Source organism: Cyprinus carpio, chromosome A24 (genome assembly GCF_018340385.1).
Source record: "Cyprinus carpio isolate SPL01 chromosome A24, ASM1834038v1, whole genome shotgun sequence".
NCBI classification, from domain to species: Eukaryota; Metazoa; Chordata; class Actinopteri; order Cypriniformes; family Cyprinidae; genus Cyprinus; species Cyprinus carpio.
Window position 1 is genome coordinate 11,400,643 of NC_056595.1, and position 19,784 is coordinate 11,420,426.

The 19,784-nt window shown below is 34.2% G+C and overlaps 2 protein-coding genes across 2 annotated transcripts; one reads left to right on the plus strand and one right to left on the minus strand.

Annotated features, from left to right (window-relative positions):
* Positions 1-2,091: 2,091 nt before the first annotated feature.
* Positions 2,092-10,938, minus strand: LOC109106465 (flap endonuclease 1-like). The gene is made up of 12 exons (XM_042714180.1): positions 10,795-10,938; positions 10,600-10,690; positions 10,377-10,479; positions 9,175-9,277; positions 8,408-8,471; positions 8,220-8,329; positions 7,990-8,126; positions 7,837-7,903; positions 7,606-7,737; positions 6,685-6,836; positions 3,536-3,659; positions 2,092-2,348 (listed from the first exon to the last, which is right to left on the minus strand). Exons 2-12 carry the CDS (start codon positions 10,679-10,681, stop codon positions 2,280-2,282), a joined length of 1,143 nt encoding a protein of 380 aa, XP_042570114.1. The 5' UTR covers positions 10,682-10,690; positions 10,795-10,938; the 3' UTR covers positions 2,092-2,279.
* Positions 10,939-12,794: 1,856 nt separating this feature from the next.
* On the plus strand, positions 12,795-19,586 carry LOC109104591 (transmembrane 9 superfamily member 1-like). The gene is made up of 7 exons (XM_019117856.2): positions 12,795-12,956; positions 13,320-13,442; positions 13,876-14,228; positions 16,977-17,131; positions 17,553-17,738; positions 17,970-18,243; positions 19,040-19,586. Exons 1-7 carry the CDS (start codon positions 12,873-12,875, stop codon positions 19,431-19,433), a joined length of 1,569 nt encoding a protein of 522 aa, XP_018973401.2. The 5' UTR covers positions 12,795-12,872; the 3' UTR covers positions 19,434-19,586.
* The last annotated feature ends 198 nt before the right edge of the window (positions 19,587-19,784 follow it).

The window sequence follows — 19,784 nt, forward strand, 5'->3', positions numbered from 1 at the left end:
GAAAAATTTTTAAAGATAAAATCGCTTGCCTTTTCTTTGATTATTATTATACCCTTAATCCAATACACAAGCCAGGTTAGTTGAATAATTAAGCTTTTATTTTAAATGAATATAAATATATGAAGATATGCAATATAAATTAGTTTTAGAATCAATAGCTTTAAACATGACTACATATGAGCTTTGATTTTTAAGTATTTTTCTACCAAAATATTATCAACTATATAAATTAACTTCTTAACTTTTAATTGCACTGATGTGGCTAAATGTTTTCTTTAAATTGTCCTCTTTCATGGACAGATCGTTTTATCTTGGTCTGTAAATGTGTTTTAAATTCTTAATATTTTTCAATCTATTAATCTATGGTAGTGAATCGCACCAAGTTGATGTTCAGCGTCATGGTTCCAACAAAGCCGGCTTAAACTGGTTTGGTTTTGTCAACGCAAAACTAATCCTGTAACCCTGAGTTTGTTCAGCCACCATTTTGGTACAATCACCAGGTCTTTTTTCATGGGGATTTTTTGTTTGTGAAAAATCCCAAAGACATTCCTTTCACCAAGTCAATGTACTAAAAAAAATAAAATAAAAAAAGAAAGAAATAAAAAGTTCCCAACTCATCTTAAACCTTAAGGCATTTTACCAGTCTAAAGTATGACAAAATATTTCATTGAGAGATGTTGTAAAGGTTACCAGTTTTTGAAAAACCCATGAAGTGGTCTATGAATCTAAGCTTATGAGTCACTATCACAGAATAATTAAATCATAAAAAAGCAATATTCACAGTGGCGACCCCACTTACTTGAGACAGAGATGTAGATGGGACTGGTATACGTATACATCCAGTTCACTCGGATAATTTCCACCCTGAAGTAGTAATTGTCTGTATGATTGTTCATGACATCATAGAAAACTGTGGTACATTCAAGCTGACTAAGATTTCCAAGTATTTCTATATAATTAAATCCTTTTATGATGTTTGAAGTTCCATTGAAAACCACCAAACTATCTGGACTGAGAAAAGCATGGTTCTTCTTCATCCAACAGCCAAATATATTTTCTGTGTCCTTCAGTGTGTTCTCTGGTGCATCAAATGTACAAGGTATCTGCACACAAGAGCCACTCAGTGCATTTATTTTGCCAGGCAATTTGGCATAAAAATTAGTTTCTGAAAACATAAAAATAAACAATGACATTTTAGAATCTTTTGTTTACATATTTAGTGTAATGCTAAAGCTGTATGCGATCTATTTAATTAGCACTGACTCACGTGGTTGCATATTAACTTGCACTGGTAAGAACAGAAAAACCATAAAAGAAAAGACAGACATCCCAGGTGCTGTAGTTACAAACACAAACACGTTAGTTTTCAATCTACAAAATTACTTTTCTTTTTTTTTTTTTGATACTTAAGTTACAAAAAGTTAATTATAATTATTAATATTATAATAATTATAAAGTTTGAAATGTGCTCAGAGACAATAAAATGATAGAAAAGACTTACCTACAGCGGTACAGTCCATCATTCATTCAGAGTAAAACAGAAGTCCAGCACAATTTCCGCACAGAACTGGATTTTTGTAAACCTAACTGCTTGTTTTTTTTTTAGACAGTCATGATGCAGAAGTTAACTCTTTCCAGGACTTCCAACATGTGCTTTCAGCAGGTGAAGCATTTAACATTACCACACTAAAATCAACTAGTCACCAATGTCTGTAGAACATGCATCCAAACAAATCAAATTACCCATTTAAATCATTTCTGTTTTATAACAATAGAATATAATTAACACTTTTTCCAGCTTAAAGTAGTCCGTTGTACTTCCTCATGCAAACCTGTTTACGAGCCTAACAGCAGAGAACAGAGAGGCTTTGGTATCAGGTTAGTGATTATTGTTCTAAAATAATGGAGTGTTGTAGCATAGTGGTTGGAGATCTGGGCAGATAACAAAAATGTTATGTTTTAACCTGAAGTAAGGCTGGGAATAAAAATATATTCATGCAACCAGTGATCCCTTAAAACCAGAGAATTGCTCTGTCTAATCCAGACAGCATTTCTGCAATCAAACCAAATAAAAACACCACACAAGTCTGCTATGACTAAATAGTTATCTTTATTTAAGATAATACAGAAACAGAAAAAGGGGCATTTAAAACATTTTCCTCCCCATGTTCATTAAAATACTGAAAGCAAATGTTCTCTTGTTTTGCTGCTTAATATGAAATGACTTGACTATTAAGGGCACTATTAGCTTTGAACTCCTTCTCTATCTGAAATTGCTTTCATTTACCCTTCTTGAATTTGCCTGGTGTAGCACTTGTCTTCTGCTTCTTTTTAGCAGATCCCTTTATATAAGTATGTGTATATATATATACACATACACATACATATACATACATACACACACACAGTGTGTGTGCATCCACACACACATACAGTCCACACACACACATACACATATACATATATATATATATACATATATATATATATATATATATATATATATATATATATATATATATATATATATATACACACACATACACACACACACAGTACAGACCAAAAGTTTGGAAACATTACTATTTTTAATGTTTTTGAAAGAAGTCTCTTCTGCTCATCAAGCCTGCATTTATTTGATCAAAAATACAGAAAAAACAGTAATATTGTGATATATTATTACAACTTAAAATAATAGTTTTCTATTTGAATATACTTTAAAAAAAAAAATTTATTCCTGTGATGCAAAGCTGAATTTTCAGCATCATTACTCCAGCCTTCAGTGTCACATGTAACATCCAGTCTATCACATGATCATTTAGAAATCATTCTAATATTCTGATTTATTATGAGTGTTGGAAACAGTTCTGCTGTCTAATATATTTGATGAATAAAAGGTTAAAAAAAACTGCATTTATTCAAAACAAAAAAAAAATTCTAATAATATATATTCTAATAATATATTTTCTTTTACTATCACTTTTTATCAATTTAACACATCCTTGCTGAATAAATGTATTGATTTTATTTTTAAAAAAAGAAAAAATTACTTACCCCAAATTACTGACCAGTAGTGTATATTATTACAAAATATTTATATTTTAAAAACATAGCTGCTTCTTTTTTTTTTTTTTTTTACTTTTTATTCATCAAAGTATCCTAAAAAAGTATCACATGTTCTGAAAAAATTATTAAGCAGCAGAACTGTTTCCAACTTTGATAATGAATCATCATATTAGAATGATTTCTAAAGGATCATGTGATAATGATCCTAAAAATTCAGCTTTGCATCACAGAAATAAATGATAATTTAAAGTATAATAAATTTAAAAAACAATTATTTTAAATTGTAATATCACAATATTACATTTTTTTCTGTATTTTTGATGAAATAAATGCAGGCTTGATGAGCAGAAGAAACTTCTTTCAAAAACATTAAAAATAGTAATGTTTCCAAACTTTTGGTCTGTACTGTACATACATACATACATACATACACCAATATAGTTCTATAACAGCTAGTTTTGGTTATTACTTCTCCTACCTTACGCTTAGAGGAAATTGATCCGGTTACAGTAAAGAATGTGTCCAATCTGCCCTGGGTGCTCCCCTGTCTACTCTTCATGATCTTCTTACAGCCGTTACGGATACGATCCTCACTGACAACACACAAATTCAACACATCTGAAAAACATATCCTGCTGCTGTGAGTACCACAAATACAACATAACATTACTTCTATTTGTTCCCTCTCACACCTCACAGCCCAACACGTTTCCCTACCCGCTTTACCCAAAAATGGTGCTGTTTTTAGGGATGCAATGACACCATTTTTTCTGAACCGATCCGATACCAAAAATTCTGAGTGCATTTTTTTTCTTTTTAAATCAATGTAGAATTTCTATACTTCTGTGGGTTGACCTGATCATCACTCTTGTGTGTTAAACAAAATCTGCTAAATACAGACAACTTAATAACAAATGAAAAATATATAATCGATGACAAAAATACTATTAGAAACTAGGTTAGTGGACAATTTTATAAAAACATATGTTATATATATATATATATATATATATATATATATATATATATATATATATATATATATATATATATATATATATACACACATACATATATAGGCTATCAAAATGACTGAAAAACTAAATTAGATTTTTCTACTTAAATATTATCAATATTTGAATTATATTCAAATTGAAAAGATTTTCAGTTAGGGGGAAAAAGCTTTTGGCTTCTCTCCTGAGGCCACAAGTGGGCGCATCGAGCTAAATATTATGCACGTTTCTTCAAAGCATAATAAATCTTTGAAAAAAGTGCATAATGTTTAAAATTAGGTTTATAAACCATATGTAATTAATAAAGTTGCTTAAACCATTAGAGGAAAAAAAAAACATGCATGCATGTATAATTTAATACAAAGGACTGAAAACCAATCTCAAAAGTAGGCTATTTTCTTCATTTAAAAACATGAAATACAGTGGGATGGGGAAAAACCGCCATAAAGTCGAGACATGTTTTTTTAAAAGTTAACCTTACATTAATTTTACATGGCTTTCTAAACATGCACTCTCTTGAGTGAGACGCGAGTGCAATGCTGTCCCTCTAGAAAATGTGATAAATATGCGTTGTGCGAATAGCTTGGTTTCAGTTTTGTCCCTGTTTATTTTTATATAAAAAAAAAAATTTTATTTTATATATATAATATATATATATATATATATATATATATATATAAAATCAAAATCTCATGATCTGCATTTAACCCATCCAAAGTGCACACACACAGCGTGAACACACACCCGGAGCAGTGGGCAGCCATTTATTCTGCGGTGCCCGGGGAACAGTTCTCAATTCCTCAAACTCCCCAACCACTAAAACACTACAACAACTATTCCACGACATTATAATTATATGACCAGCACCTGTATGTGTGTGTGTGTGTGTGTGTATATATATATATATACACACATACATACACACACATATATACAGGTGCTGGTCATATAATTAGAATATCATAAAAAAGTTGCTTTCACTAATTCCATTCAAAGAGTGAAACTATTATATTCATTCATGTTTTTTTCTTTTAATTTTGATGATTATAACTGACAACTAAGGAAAATCCCAAATTCAGTATCTCAGAAAAATTAGAATATTACTTAAGACCAATACAAAGAAAGGATTTTTAGAAATCTTGGCCAACTAAAAAGTATAAAAATGAAAAGTATGAGCATGTACAGCACTCAATACTTAGTTGGGGCTGCTTTTGCCTGAATTTCTGCAGCAGTGTGGCGTGGCATGGAGTCGATCAGTCTGTGGCACTACTCAGGTGTTATGAGAGCCCAGGTTGCTCTGATAGTGGCCTTCAGCTGTTCTGCTGTTCAAGTCCTGTTGGAAAATGAAATCTGCATCTCCATAAAGTTGGTCAGCAGCAGGAAGCATGAAATGTTCTAAAACTTTCTGGTATACGGCTACGTTGACCCTGGACCTCAGAAAACATAGTGGACCAACACCAGCAGATGATATGGCACCGCAAACCATCACTGACTGTGGAAACTTTACACTGGACCTCAAGCAACGTGGACTGTGTGCCTCTCCTCTCTTCTTCCAGCATCTGGGACCTTGGTTTCCAAAGTAAATGCAAAATTTACTTTCATCAAAGAACATAACTTTGGACCACTCAGCAGCAGTCCAGTCCTTTTTGTCTTTAGCCCAGGCGAGATGCTTCTGTTCCTCTCTGTTGTTCAAGAGTGGCTTGAGACAAGGAATGCGACAGCTGAAACCCATGTCTTGCATACGTCTGTGCGTAGTGGTTCTTGAAGCACTGACTCCAGCTGCAGTCCACTCTTTGCGAATCTCCCCCACATTTTTGAATGGGTTTTGTTTCACAATCCTCTCCAGTGTGGCGGTTATCCCTATTGCTTGTACACTTTTTTTCTACCACAGTTTTTCCTTCCCTTCGCCTCTCTATTAATGTGCTTGGACACAGAGCTCTGTGAACAGCCAGCCTCTTTTGCAATGACCTTTTGTGTCTTGCCCTCCTTGTGCAAGGTGTCAATGGTCATCTTTTGGACAACTGTCAAGCCAGCAGTCTTCCCCATGATTGTGTAGCCTACAGAACTAGACTGAGAGACCATTTAAAGGCCTTTGCAGGTGTTTTGAGTTAATTAACTGATTATAGTGTGGCCCCCAGGTGTCTTCAATATCGAACCTTTTCACAATATTCTAATTTTCTGAGATACTGAATTTGGGATTTTCCTTAGTTATCAGTTATAAACATCATAATTAAAAGAAATAAACATTTGAAATATATCAGTCTGTGTGTAATGAATGAATATAATATAAAAGTTTCACTTTTTGAATGGAACTTTTTGATGATATTCTAATTATATGACCAGCACCTGCATACACACACACACACACACACACACGTTACATAAATAAATAGTAAATTATGCATAATTACATGCAACTAAAGAAAACCTAATTTCATAGTAGGTACCTGTTGTTAATATTACTCTGTACATAACACTGTAACAATGAAGTGTAACATTTGTTAATTATATTTTATTTTAGATTGGCTTTTCTGATGTTAGTTGTCTTTGGTTTAAGTCTGGCAGGTTTTAAGAAAAATTTTTGATTGATTTGGTTGCTTTGTACCTGAACTGTTTCTCAGCACACATGAATTGAATGAGTCCATCCTCGTCAGGTTCGTTCCACTTCAGATCAACAGTGGCGTCATTTATGACCTCAGGCTCCAAGAAGAGACTCCGAGCCTCTTTATACAGCCAGTCCTCTGGAGCTGGGTGCTTCTGCAGCACAAAACGACAAATATTACATTGTAGAGCCTATTTAAAAGAAATGGATACATTAATCTAAGCACGCAAGTTTGTTCAGATAAGCATTGTGGCCAAGATGCAAAATTAAGTATGACATGTCATCTTACTTTTTACTGTAAAAGGATTACTAATGTTTAATTTACAACGATTTTAAATTTGAATGTTTTAAATGTTAAAGTTTTTTTCTCCCTCCAGAAATTCCTTCACCAAAAATGAGAAACATAATAGCTGGGTCTTCACAATGTTTGAGTTCTGCTGGGCAGGTTTATTATTCTTAACTAAAACTATTAAATGCATTGTTGAAAAAAATAAATCTGAAATAAAATAAAACAAATGTTTGATGAAAAACAAACTCAAAAATTAGAAATGTTTTCTTTGCAACTAACAAATCAATTTGTTGAACTGGAAAAAAACTAAATACCAAAAATAATTTAAATAAAATTTAAATTATGCAAGAGACAGTAAAAATTAAGTGCAAAATTAAATATATAAAGAAAATAAATGATAGTGAGCATAATTTTATGGCCGGCAAAATCAATACACTTGCCATGAGGCCTAATTTATTTTCTGACGAAGCAATCCACTGACCGCCACTAGAGGGCACAATTTAGCAAGTATGATCCTGGATGTGATTTGAAACGAGGCATCACTAATATGGGCAACATTTTGAATATGCCATGTCCTGCATTGCGAAATTCAACAACAGAAAGTAAATGCCTTTAAACATTGTAAACAAACTTACATTTGGGTCAATATTCTCAAGGATCTCTTCAATAGAGCCGTGCTGTTTAATGAGGTCGATGGCCCTCTTGGGTCCGATTCCTTTTATAGTGCCACAGTAGTCACAGCCCAGTAGGATACACAGGTCAATGAACTAAGGAAGACGTTCAAACATAAGTTAGATAAATAAGTAGAAGCAGAAAAAACTGACATCTAGAATAAGGCATTTACATAAAAACAGAAAAGGTCTCACCTGTTGATGTGTCACACCCATTTCCTGTAGAATACGACTGAAATGAAACTCTTGGATAGGGAGCTTTCTAGGATAGAAAAAATGACCAGTTACTAATGCATGCCTTAACATCTCCATCATCAAAGTACAGATATAAAGCATATCCATACATACTTTGCTTCACTGGCTGTTAGATGCCTCAACAGGACTGTCGTTCCAAATGTCAGTCCATCCATATCTTCTGTTGCTGTGGCATAAACCTTCCCTGATTTCACCAGAGCAGCACAGCTCGCCTCCGCCTCACATGGAGCTAACATGACAGGTATACAATTTTGCTTATATCCATGATAACGTGTTTTTACTCATTATTTAATGTTGTTGACCTTCAGTGATTGTGGCAGTACCTCAATGTATGGGACTCCCATTAGAGTAAGTAGCTTCTTGCATTCCTCGTTGTGTTGTTTGGTAACCTTCACTAGTCGCTTACTGAACTTGTCAATGTTTTCCTGTTCACCTGTGAGAAATCGTGGAATTAGGACCCATCTTAAAGAATTATTTTCAAAAAAGCATGTCGTTTTGAATGTGTCTGTACCTGCTTCTTGTGCCTGAGCTAGAAGTTTCTCAGCCTCGGCTCGTCTCTCGCCTCTCTTCTCCAGCTGTAGGGGTTAAAATAAAAAGATATCTTAAAACAGAACGCAGAACATGTTTTTACACAGAAAACGATTATCTGTTAGTAAACCAAGTTACCTCACCATATACGTGTAAAAAAATTTTTTTTAAAAGTCAAATGTATGGTTTTTGTATGTAAATTTAAATTATTTACAGAGAAAAACAGTAAAAGGACATTCCCATACACTCCCGTAATAATTGTTTCTTCTTATAGTTATCTGTAATGTTCAGTAGGATTTATTTCATTTTATGTCATTTAGTTAATGTTTATTTTAGTGTCACTGTCTCTGATATACAAGGTCATGTTTTATGGACAGGCCCCTTAAGACAAACTGATTCATCATATGGCTTTCTATTACACCAATTGTATCACTATGGTGGTTATAAGTACAGTTTACAGTAAAAGGCAGATTTTGGTAGTTTAAGGAGCTTGGTATTTTAACACTACATATCTAAATTAATCATATGGTTATAAGTTGCAAAGCATACAAGCATCAATATGCCATCCTGTAAATACTACTGCCTCAGTATTTTTACAGTGAATTTGTGGCATATCTGCCCTTTTTTTTTCTTTACTGTAAATGTAAAATGATATACACTTAAGTTGTGTAGTAAGAAATACTGTTTCCAGGTCCAAGTCGCTGCTTATTTCAATTGAGAATATTCCATTATTGACTGTTTCTGACGCACCTCTCCTGACTTCAGCTGAGGGGGCTTTCCATCAAACACATAAACCGGCTTGATGCCGCTCTCCAGCATTCGGATGGTCCTGTAGAACATGCCCATGAGGTGGCTGGGGAGACAAGAAGATTGCATAAATATTATGACCATGCAAATGTAAAGTGGCACATGGTGAGAAACTCAATGTACAGTACAGGTCAAAAGTTTGGAAACATTACTATTTTTAATGTTTTTGAAAGAAGTCTCTTCTGCTCATCAAGCCTGCATTTATTTGATCAAAAATACAGAAAAAACAGTAATTATTGTGAAATATTATTACAACTTAAATCCAGTCTGTTTTCTATTTCAATATACTTAAAAAAAAAAAATTTATTCCTGTGATGCAAAGCTGAATTTTCAGCATCATTACTCCAGCCTTCAGTGTCACATGTAACATCCAGTCTATCACATGATCATTTAGAAATCATTCTAATATTCTGATTTTATTATGAGTGTTGGAAACAGTTCTGCTGTCTAATATATTTGATGAATAAAAGGTTAAAAAGAACTGCATTTATTCAAAAAAAAAAAAAAAATTTCTAATAATATATATTCTAATAATATATTTTCTTTACTATCACTTTTTATCAATTTAACACATCCTTGCTGAATAAAAGTATTGATTTTATTTTTTTAAAAAAAGAATGAAAATATATTTTTTTATTCATCAAAAAAAGTATCACATGTTCTGAAAAAATATTAAGCATATTTTAAAAACATAGCTGCTTCTTTTTTTTTTTTTTTTTTATACTTTTTATTCATCAAAGTATCCTAAAAAAAGTATCACATGTGCTGAAAAAAATATTAAGCAGCATAAAAACTGTTTCCAACTTTGATAATGAATCATCATATTAGAATGATTTCTAAAGGATCATGTGATAATGATCCTAAAAATTCAGCTTTGCATCACAGAAATAAAATGATATAATTTAAAGTATAATAAATTTTAAAAACAATTATTTTAAATTGTAATAATATATCACAATATTACTTTTTTTTTCTGTGTATTTTTGATGAAATAAATGCAGGATTGATGAGCAGAAGAAACTTCTTTCAAAAACATTAAAAATAGTAATGTTTCCAAACTTTTGACCTGTACTGTATGTGCTTCGGACTCAATCAGCTTATGGTTCTTTGCAGACTTGGACAAATGATAAGACAACTTTACATACCTAGTGGTCTCTCCATCTTCATTCTGCAGCACATTACCGTCCTGTCTGACCGCGATCAAAAACTGGTAGATGCACATGGACGCATCAACAACAACAATCCTCCCTGCACTCAATTAAAATAAAAAAAACATTCGAACAAACAAACAAACACTAATATTTGCTATACTTTAGTTTCACTGTAACAACCATCCGAAAATGTTATTTAAATTATAGGAGGTCTTACCAAAGTAGTTTTTGATGTCCTGTTCCTTGATAGCTGAAGGCGCGTGATCTGCAATGAGCTTTGCAAGTCCATGAATTCCCATAGTGAGGAACTGTTATTAGACAGGATAGAAATAAGTTATTAGATACAACAAGTACGTTTTGACCAACACAGTTAATAGTAAATTTGTAAAGACAAACACGGAGCAGCTCATACATCAGTGTGAATAATAAAGAACGATGAAAAACAGGCTTCCGAAATGAAACTTAAAAACCCTCACGAGTGTGATAAAGCGGCTTACGTAAGGCCGTATATCTGTACCAAAGGTTTACAAACCATAAAATGCAGAAAAGAAAAAAAAAATCAAACTTACCAACAAAATGTTTTAGCGTCTCGCTTTCAATCACACAAACACAACCACGCCAGAAAGTGTCGTCAATTTCGCGCGGATTCTGGTGCAGGCATAAGTAATCGAATTCTTGTGGCAGACAATGGAATCGATTTCTCAAAATTGTCTAGTTCAGGCTTCGCAAGGAAGAACAACAGAACGTGCAACTCGATCGATTAATCAGGACTGGTAAGACATCAGCGAGAGCGAAAAAAAAAATTCCCGGTAATGCTCATCACCTATTAAAACGCATGCTAAACGTTTTATTTTATTGAAACCACACTTAAAGCTATGGAGTAATGATGCCGAGACTTGTCGAAGCAGGTGCAGGTGTTGCGCTGTAGCCCCGCCCACCCCGGAAGATCACAAGAAGGGTGTTTTTATTTTTTAAGGTGACGTGGATTCGCTGTGCGCCGCTGCTTCATCGCCTAAAAGCAAAGCTCGGATGTCTTCTAACCCTAGCGATGTCCGGATATGATATTACACTTTCGGGAGTGCTGTTGACTGGATTTTGAAAAGAAGGAAGCGAGGAAGCATCTCAAACGGGTCTGTTGCGTTTCTCTGATGCGGAAGTCTTTCAAGCATCTTAGCAGGCGAAGATCGATTTGTATATCAGTTGTTTATGACTATAAGATGCTAACTATATTTATTTAACCTTTCAAAACTGATTGGAATGAACCTAGCTGATGACGTTGGAAAGATGGTCCTATTTTTGCATTAGGAGGCTCAACCAAACCTGATTTCGGTAACACTTTATTTTACAGTGCCGTTGTACTTTCAATAGTAATATCGGTTAATTATGCGTAATTACAAGCAACTAAACCAAACCCCAACACTGTAGTAAGTACATGTTGTTGTTAATTTATATTATTAAGTGCTTATTTATGTAAATGCATTGTAACAAGTCACCCTAACGCTATAATTATTGTATAATTATGTAATTATGTTGTTTCAGTGAAGCCTTATGTGTAGTTGATGCATAATATGCCCATTCACTTTTTTTTTCAATATTCAAATTTATATAAATGTTTAAAATCGGAATCATTAAATCAATATAAATGATTAAGAGAACGTTTTAGGTGCTGTGACCATTTTCACTTTAAGGGATGGTTCTTCCCAAAATTAAATCATGATTATTATTTTTTTACCTTCACATTTTCCAACACGTTTTAATTTGTTAGAAATACATTATAATCACTACATATTATGAAGTCATAATAATAATAATTAGCCATTTAAAAGTTTTACATGTAGTAAATGCATAATGTCTATTCACTTTTTTTTTTATCAAGATTCAAATTTATATGAATTCTAACAATTTAAATTACATTTATAAAAATGAAAAATCATTATTGTATTTTTCAGTATTCTGTGTAGTCACTAAAGATAGGGACTAGATGGAGTCTAGCATGTCAGATTGCAGGACCTGTCAACCACTTAAAGTAATTATGTAAATGTTTTTTTTGCTGTTTGCATAGTTGCTGACCCCTTTTACGGTCTTGATTTGCCCACTGACAGGTGTTGTCATGACAGCAAGACTGGAATGTTCAGGCCCGTGCGTCGCTGGTCGATCCATGAGGCTCTGTGTGTTGATTCTGTGCTTGCTGCCTCACTTTGGCTGGACAGTCAGTTACAAACCAGGCGATCCGGTGATCCTGTACGTTAACAAAGTTGGTCCGTATCACAACCCCCAGGAAACCTATCACTATTACACCCAAACAGTCTATAGACCAAAATATTCAATTTTCCACTCTACTATTCACCTTACTTGCTTTATGACCTTATGGTGCAATACAAGTTATTACGATTTACTATTAGTGTAGATCTATCACTTTGTGGATGATTTACGTGTTTGCAGGTCCGTCATAAAGCCTTGAGTCTGGGAGAGGTGTTGGATGGAGACCGTATGGCTGAGTCTCTTTACAACATCCGCTTCAAGGAAAACACTGAGAGACAGACGCTGTGCAAGCTCACTCTCTCTGAGAAAGAGGTAGCAATGCGGATCTTATTCACAAATGTCTGGGATTTGATTTTGCTCGTGTGTACATTTATAGTCTGTTTATTTGTGCCGTTGGAATTGGAGATTATCAACAAAATGAACTGTTTGCATATATGACAGGGATTCTCCATCTTGCTCCAGCTCTAATCAAACATGGCTGAACCAGCTAGTCAAGGTTTTCAGGTTCATTTGAGAATGATAGTGATGGGTGTGTTAGAAGGTTCCTCTGCAGAAACTAGATCTCCTCAGGCAGGATTTAGCACATTTTCATGTCATGAAAGAGGAAACGACAGACACTTAAGGGAATGGAATTTATTCAGATGTGTCATACTTTATACATTTTTGAAACTACAGGTGGATCAGTTGCGAGAGGCGATCGAGGAGCTGTATTACTTCGAGTTTGTCCTAGATGACATTCCCATCTGGGGTTTCGTGGGATACATGGAAGAGAGTGGATTCCTGCCTCACAGCCACAAGGTATTTTTATATGTATTTGTCATACACACAAAAAGTGTTTAGACACTTTGGCACAAATATAAATGTATGAATATCATTACATTAGAGAAGTATATATCAAAACAAGTGGTGTATTATATTTTGTTTCAAGTAACAAATAATAATAATAAAAATATATATTTATATGGCGCCTTTCCAACATCCAAGGTCACTTTACAGACACACATAAGGAACAGAGCTAAATAAACATCAACGTCAAAGCACAATACACAAGGGCTGTTAGTATTATACAGAGGTCACTTACAAAGTTAGGCTAGAGATACAACAATGAGGGATTCAAATAAATAATATTTAACAAATATTCTAATCAAATATATACACATTTTTTATGGTTTTAATTTTAGTTTTAGTTAACTGCAATAGCCTTGCTTCATTCGCTATTTTCATACAACAGGTGGGGTTGTGGACACACTTGGACTTGAATATAGAGTACAATGGCGACTCCGTGATCTTCGCCAACGTGTCTGTGAAGGACGTGAAGCCGGAGCCATTAGAGGAAGGCGGGGGAGGGGCAGGCCATGGTGTCGGCAGCGGTGGTCTGACGGTCACTCACACCTACAGCGTGCGCTGGTTTGAGAGTACGTTGCCCCATTCACGCAGAGCAGAGCGCCTTCGAGACTATTCCTTCTTTCCTAAGACTCTGGAAATCCACTGGCTGTCCATCATCAACTCATTAGTGCTGGTGGTGCTGCTGCTGGGCTTCGTCATCATCATCCTCATGAGGGTGCTGAAGAACGACTTCGCCAGGTGAGCATTTTTGATCGGCATTTGTTGGGTCGTTGAATAGCTGAGCAGTGTGGTATGATTTTCCAACAAACGACAACAAATTCTGATCTAATCTAACCTGTGGCCGCGAACCATTGCCATGACGATGAGGCAAGACTGCGAGTAGGTGCTGGGTGTGCTAAGCAAATTATCCTAATAGTTTCTGGACAAACCAAAGCCTTTGAACCCTTTGTAAATCTTCCGACTGCAGTTCTCTGGCATAAATTCAAGTATGCACTCCTTCTTCTCTGTAGCAGCAACCACGACTTCACCCACTCTTGAGCTGAATTTTCAAGCAGTACTATTAAATCAATTAAAAAAAAAGACAAAAAATACAATAAAGTAAACAAAGACAGAGCAGAGAATGTATTACAGTATATACACTACCATTCAAAGGTTTGATTTTTTTTGCGTGTGTGTGTATTTAAAAAGAAGTTTCGGTAACACAGAGCAGATAAGTTACATTAGTTATTACTTTAGTATAATTGTACACTAATGATATTCAAAGGTTTATTTTTTTAACAAGTATTATTTAAAATCTTAAGTTGTGTGTTGTATTTAAAAAGAAGTTTCGGTAACACTTTTCATGATAAGGGCCTACATTTTATAGTTAAAGTACAAGTAACTTAATGTTAATTAATTTTCTCAGGTTTGTTAAGGGCTGCAAAACATTTTGGCGAACGATAATCGATTGTAATCGTTTTCTCTGCTACTTACTGATTTAGTAATATTTTTAATGGTACACAAGCTTTTTCAGGGTCGAACTATTTCTGCAATTCAAAATATAACACAATACTCATAAAACATAGGTATTATTTTGCATTGTCATATTCAAAAACATACCGGTTGGGTTTTTATTATGTGTTAGTTGTGAGTTTGTCGAACCTCATCCTTCTGCAATAATCCAACATGACTGACCCATGTACATTAACTCTCAGCAAACTTTCACAAGGGAGGAATTTCAAAGGAATGTTTTCCACACGCACAGTCCTTTAGGGCGTCAAAGTAAATAACATCCCGAACAAAAAAGAATTAAAGGAATTCCTTTCAGAATTAACATGACAAAGACTAACAACAGAATAAAAATTTCATGTTATGACCTGTAAACACATTAATGGGAAACAGCTTTATAGCTTATGCTGTGGTGGAAATTGTATTGTTCGAATAAAGGTGCCAATGCATGGAAATCACATTTTAAAATTAAAACAAAAAGTAAAATCCATCAGAAGGTTGTCAGGAAAAAAAAATTGGACACACACAAAAACCTGCTGTGTGAAAAAGAGCAGTGAATACTTAGACTAACTCATAGGTCATAATTTAGGCTAATTATCACAACGACAAAGGCTGTTAATTGTTTTAAAAAAGCAATGGATCAGCTTTTATTACGACTAAACCCCTAAATAACATTGTAAGAATACAACAGTAATATAAGTGGTCCTTAAATAGTGCAAAATTCAAAAATGAACTGTTTTTTGAACTGACAGGAATTTCGACTACCTGTGGGAAAATGAAACAGAAAACTATTCATCTTACAGACTAATTTGCATTGCCAGTGATGGAAAAAGGTCTACATTTTATAATAATAATATATTTATTATTTACTTTTTTACTCCTGTTGTCATATGATTTTTCAGAAATCATTCTAATATGCTGATTTGCTTCACAAAAATATAATAATAACATATTCATTAGTATTACAATAAAACAATATATTAATCATATACTCTAGTTTGTCCACACAGATCCAGCGTTTTGGGAGAGTGAAATCTATAGCAGATTTTTTGGGTAAAATATAAGCCGCTTAGTGAAACCTTATAGTTGACAACTATTTTAATAACGATTTTTCGATTAATCGATATTAGTTGTTCTTTTGTCATATGGTTTTTCAGAAATCATTCTAATATACTTATTTCTCAAAAAAAAATTTGCTTCCTCCTTATTAATAATTTTTCAGAAATCATTCTAATATGCTGATTTGGTGCTCAAAAATTTGTTGGCTTCTTCTTTAGTATTATAATAATAATATATTTATTATTTACTTTTGAACTGTTTTGTATCGTATAGGCGATTTGTCCACACAGATCCAGCGTTTTGTTGAAGTGAAAACCGATATTTTTGTGAAACCGGGTCCCAGAGTTGATAACGTTTTCATGTTGACTAGCCCACGTCTCACCCCCAGTCCGACACCGTTACGTCACGTAACAGAAACGAAATCTCACCCCCAGTCCGACACCGTTACGTCACGTAACAGAAACGAAAACATGAACAAACACTGAACGATCGTCTTTTTATTAACTAACATTAACACAAATTAATAAATGTATTGTTCCATGTGTGTTTGTATAACGCGTGCAAGGTTTATGCATAGTCCAAGTCTTCTCCTTTTTAGTGTATCTCTGCAGCAGAATTACAGCGCCACATGCTGGTCTGGCATGTATACTACATCGTTTTGTGTCGGTTTTGTGGTTTCGTGTGGATGCAGATATTTCTTGAGACTAGAAAAAAAAAAAGATCGGATAGGGAAAGCTCTGGCTTCATGTGGATGTAGCCTTATTTTCTGTTAATTTTATTTAATGTATTATCCTAGTAAGTCAGGTGAAAGCAATGAAATAGACAGTATTTTTTATATTGAATTATCTATATTGGGAAGAGGAAGGATCAGCACCAATTAGCCAGAGATCATTAAAGAACAACGGTCTGATCAAACACTGTTGTTGTATGTGTGTACAGGTATAATGTAGAGGAAGATGGCAGCTGTGATGACCTGGATCAGGGGGATAACGGATGGAAAATCATCCACACCGATGTCTTTCGCTTCCCACCATATAAGAGCCTCCTGTGTGCTGTGTTAGGGGTCGGGGCGCAGTTTCTGACTCTGGCCACAGGTGTGACATACTATATTATAGAAATCTATAACAAATATATAAAAAATAAACACACATTTTCATGTGGGCATGCTATTTGAATATTTCAGAATTGCATCTCCATTTACTTCTAAAAATAATAAACTCAAATAACGTAAAATAATATAACACGTAAAATACTGATTGTATTATTTGTAATAATTTAAAATAATTTTGTTATTAATCATATTAATAATAAAATAATATTTGATGTTATTTTCGCTGTCATTTCTGTTATTTGTTTAGATGAATTTGCAAGTCAAACAATAGTAGCAATAAAGTGCTTAATATTTGGAACAGCACTGAGAATTGCGATGAAAATGAGAAAAGAGTTGCAGATATAAGGAACTTGACCTTTAGGTAACCCACTGACCTTTTGGATCCTCTTTTCTGGTTTCCTCAGGAATCATTGTCATGGCACTGCTGGGGATGTTTAATGTCCATCGTCATGGTGCCATAAACTCGGCAGCGATTGTATTGTACGCTCTGACCAGCTGTGTGTCAGGTTACTGTTCCTGCAGCTTCTACACACAGATTCAGGGCCAGCGCTGGGTCTGGAATATTATCCTCACCTCCGCGCTCTTCTCTGGTGAGACACAACAGTCTTCTGCATCTGTACATATAGACAGAATGGGGTACTGTTTCTCACAATGCAATGTGAAACATTGTAGATACTGCGCAGCATGCTAGTATTTCATTCCAAGTATAGCCTATTATTATTATAGTGTTTTCATGAGCAGATGTAACTGACATTTCGCCCACTCACCATTGCTCTCTTTGTTTTTCTCAATTCTATTTTTTTTTGCTCTGATGCATTTAGCCCCTCTCTTTTTCACCTGGAGTGTGGTGAACTCTGTTCACTGGTGGAGTGGATCGACTCAGGCCCTGCCTGCCACCACTGTGCTTCTGCTGCTTGGTGCCTGGGTGCTGGTGGGTTTCCCCCTCACCGTCATTGGTGGAATCGTTGGAAAGAACAGAGCAGGCAACTTCCAGGCCCCGTGCCGCACACGTAACATACCTCGCCAGATCCCCCAGCAGCCCTGGTACAAACACACAGCTGTGCACATGGCCATCGGCGGCTTCTTGCCTTTCAGGTAAAAGGTTTCCAAAAAAATGAAATATTTTCTTTCATGTAAAATAAATCAGTTCAAAACATTTTTTTTGAAAACGGCCAAATAAATCTCTAAATTATTATTATTATTATTTAATTTAAAGGATTGAAAACATTTAAGAAAACATTTTTATTATATTATATATTATACAATATTATATTACATTATGTAATAAAACATTATATATATATAACATATATATATATATATATAGATATATATATATATATATAACATATATAATACATGTAACATTTTTTATATATAATAGAATTTATTATATAAGAAAAATTGTTTGCATTTTTAAAACAATTTTATTGTTTTCTTAAATCAGATTTCTTTTTTTTACATTTTATATAATATTAAAATTACAATATTATATTACATCATGTATCATATTATATAAAACATTTTTAGTATTTTACCTTGCTCTCTTACACGTTTAAAACATTTTATGATGTTTCCTATTACATATGAAATAATATTATATTGTATTATATTACCATGTGTTCTTGTGTATGTAAGTTTTAAAACTGTTAGTTATATATTAAAAATGTTTTATGTATAATATAATATTTATATATATTTGATAAGAAAATGTTTATGCAAGTTTAGATATAATATTTTTGTCCCACACAGTGTGCCCCTGCTGTATGCTGTTATATAACATAATATATTTTAAAATGTTTTTATATATAAGAAAACATTTATTTATTTTTTATATTATATTACTAACTTTTAATGCCATTCACATGTTTTTTTCCTCTTGACTTTGCAGTGCCATCTCAGTAGAACTGTACTACATCTTTGCCACTGCGTGGGGTCGTGAACACTACACACTCTACGGCATCCTGTTGTGCGTGTTTGCCATCCTGCTCTCGGTGGGCGCCTGCATCTCTGTGGCCCTCACCTACTTCCTGCTCTCAGGCGAGGACTACCGCTGGTGGTGGAGAAGTGTTCTTAGCACCGGCTCCACTGGCATCTTTATATTTGTTTACTCTCTCTTCTACTACCACAATCGCTCCAACATGAGCGGCCTTGTACAGAGCGTCGAATTCTTCGGATATTCTTTGCTCACTGCATTTGTTTTCTCGCTTATGCTGGGAACGGTCTCCTTCTGGGCTTCTCTGGCTTTTATTCGTTACATCTACCGTAGCCTTAAGATGGACTGAGTTTGTTACCTCTCACGCTGAGCCCCTTAAATGGGGAAGAGACTCGTGGACCAGGTCCTCATGGAACCCTGCATGTGCAGGTTATATGTTGCTGAAGTATCAAACTATCAAAGCTGTTTCTGATGCCAATCTTAAAAGGAAGGGAACAGACAATGTGACTGACTTGAGACTAATTTAATTTTATGTTGCTCACCAACACCCTGATACTTAATTCACATATATATATATATATATATATATATATATATATATATATATATATAGTTGCTAGATTATATGCACATCAAATACAGATGTGTTTGAGAGTCATTTTGGATCGTTTGTGCTGAATTGGAAAGCTTTTCATACTTC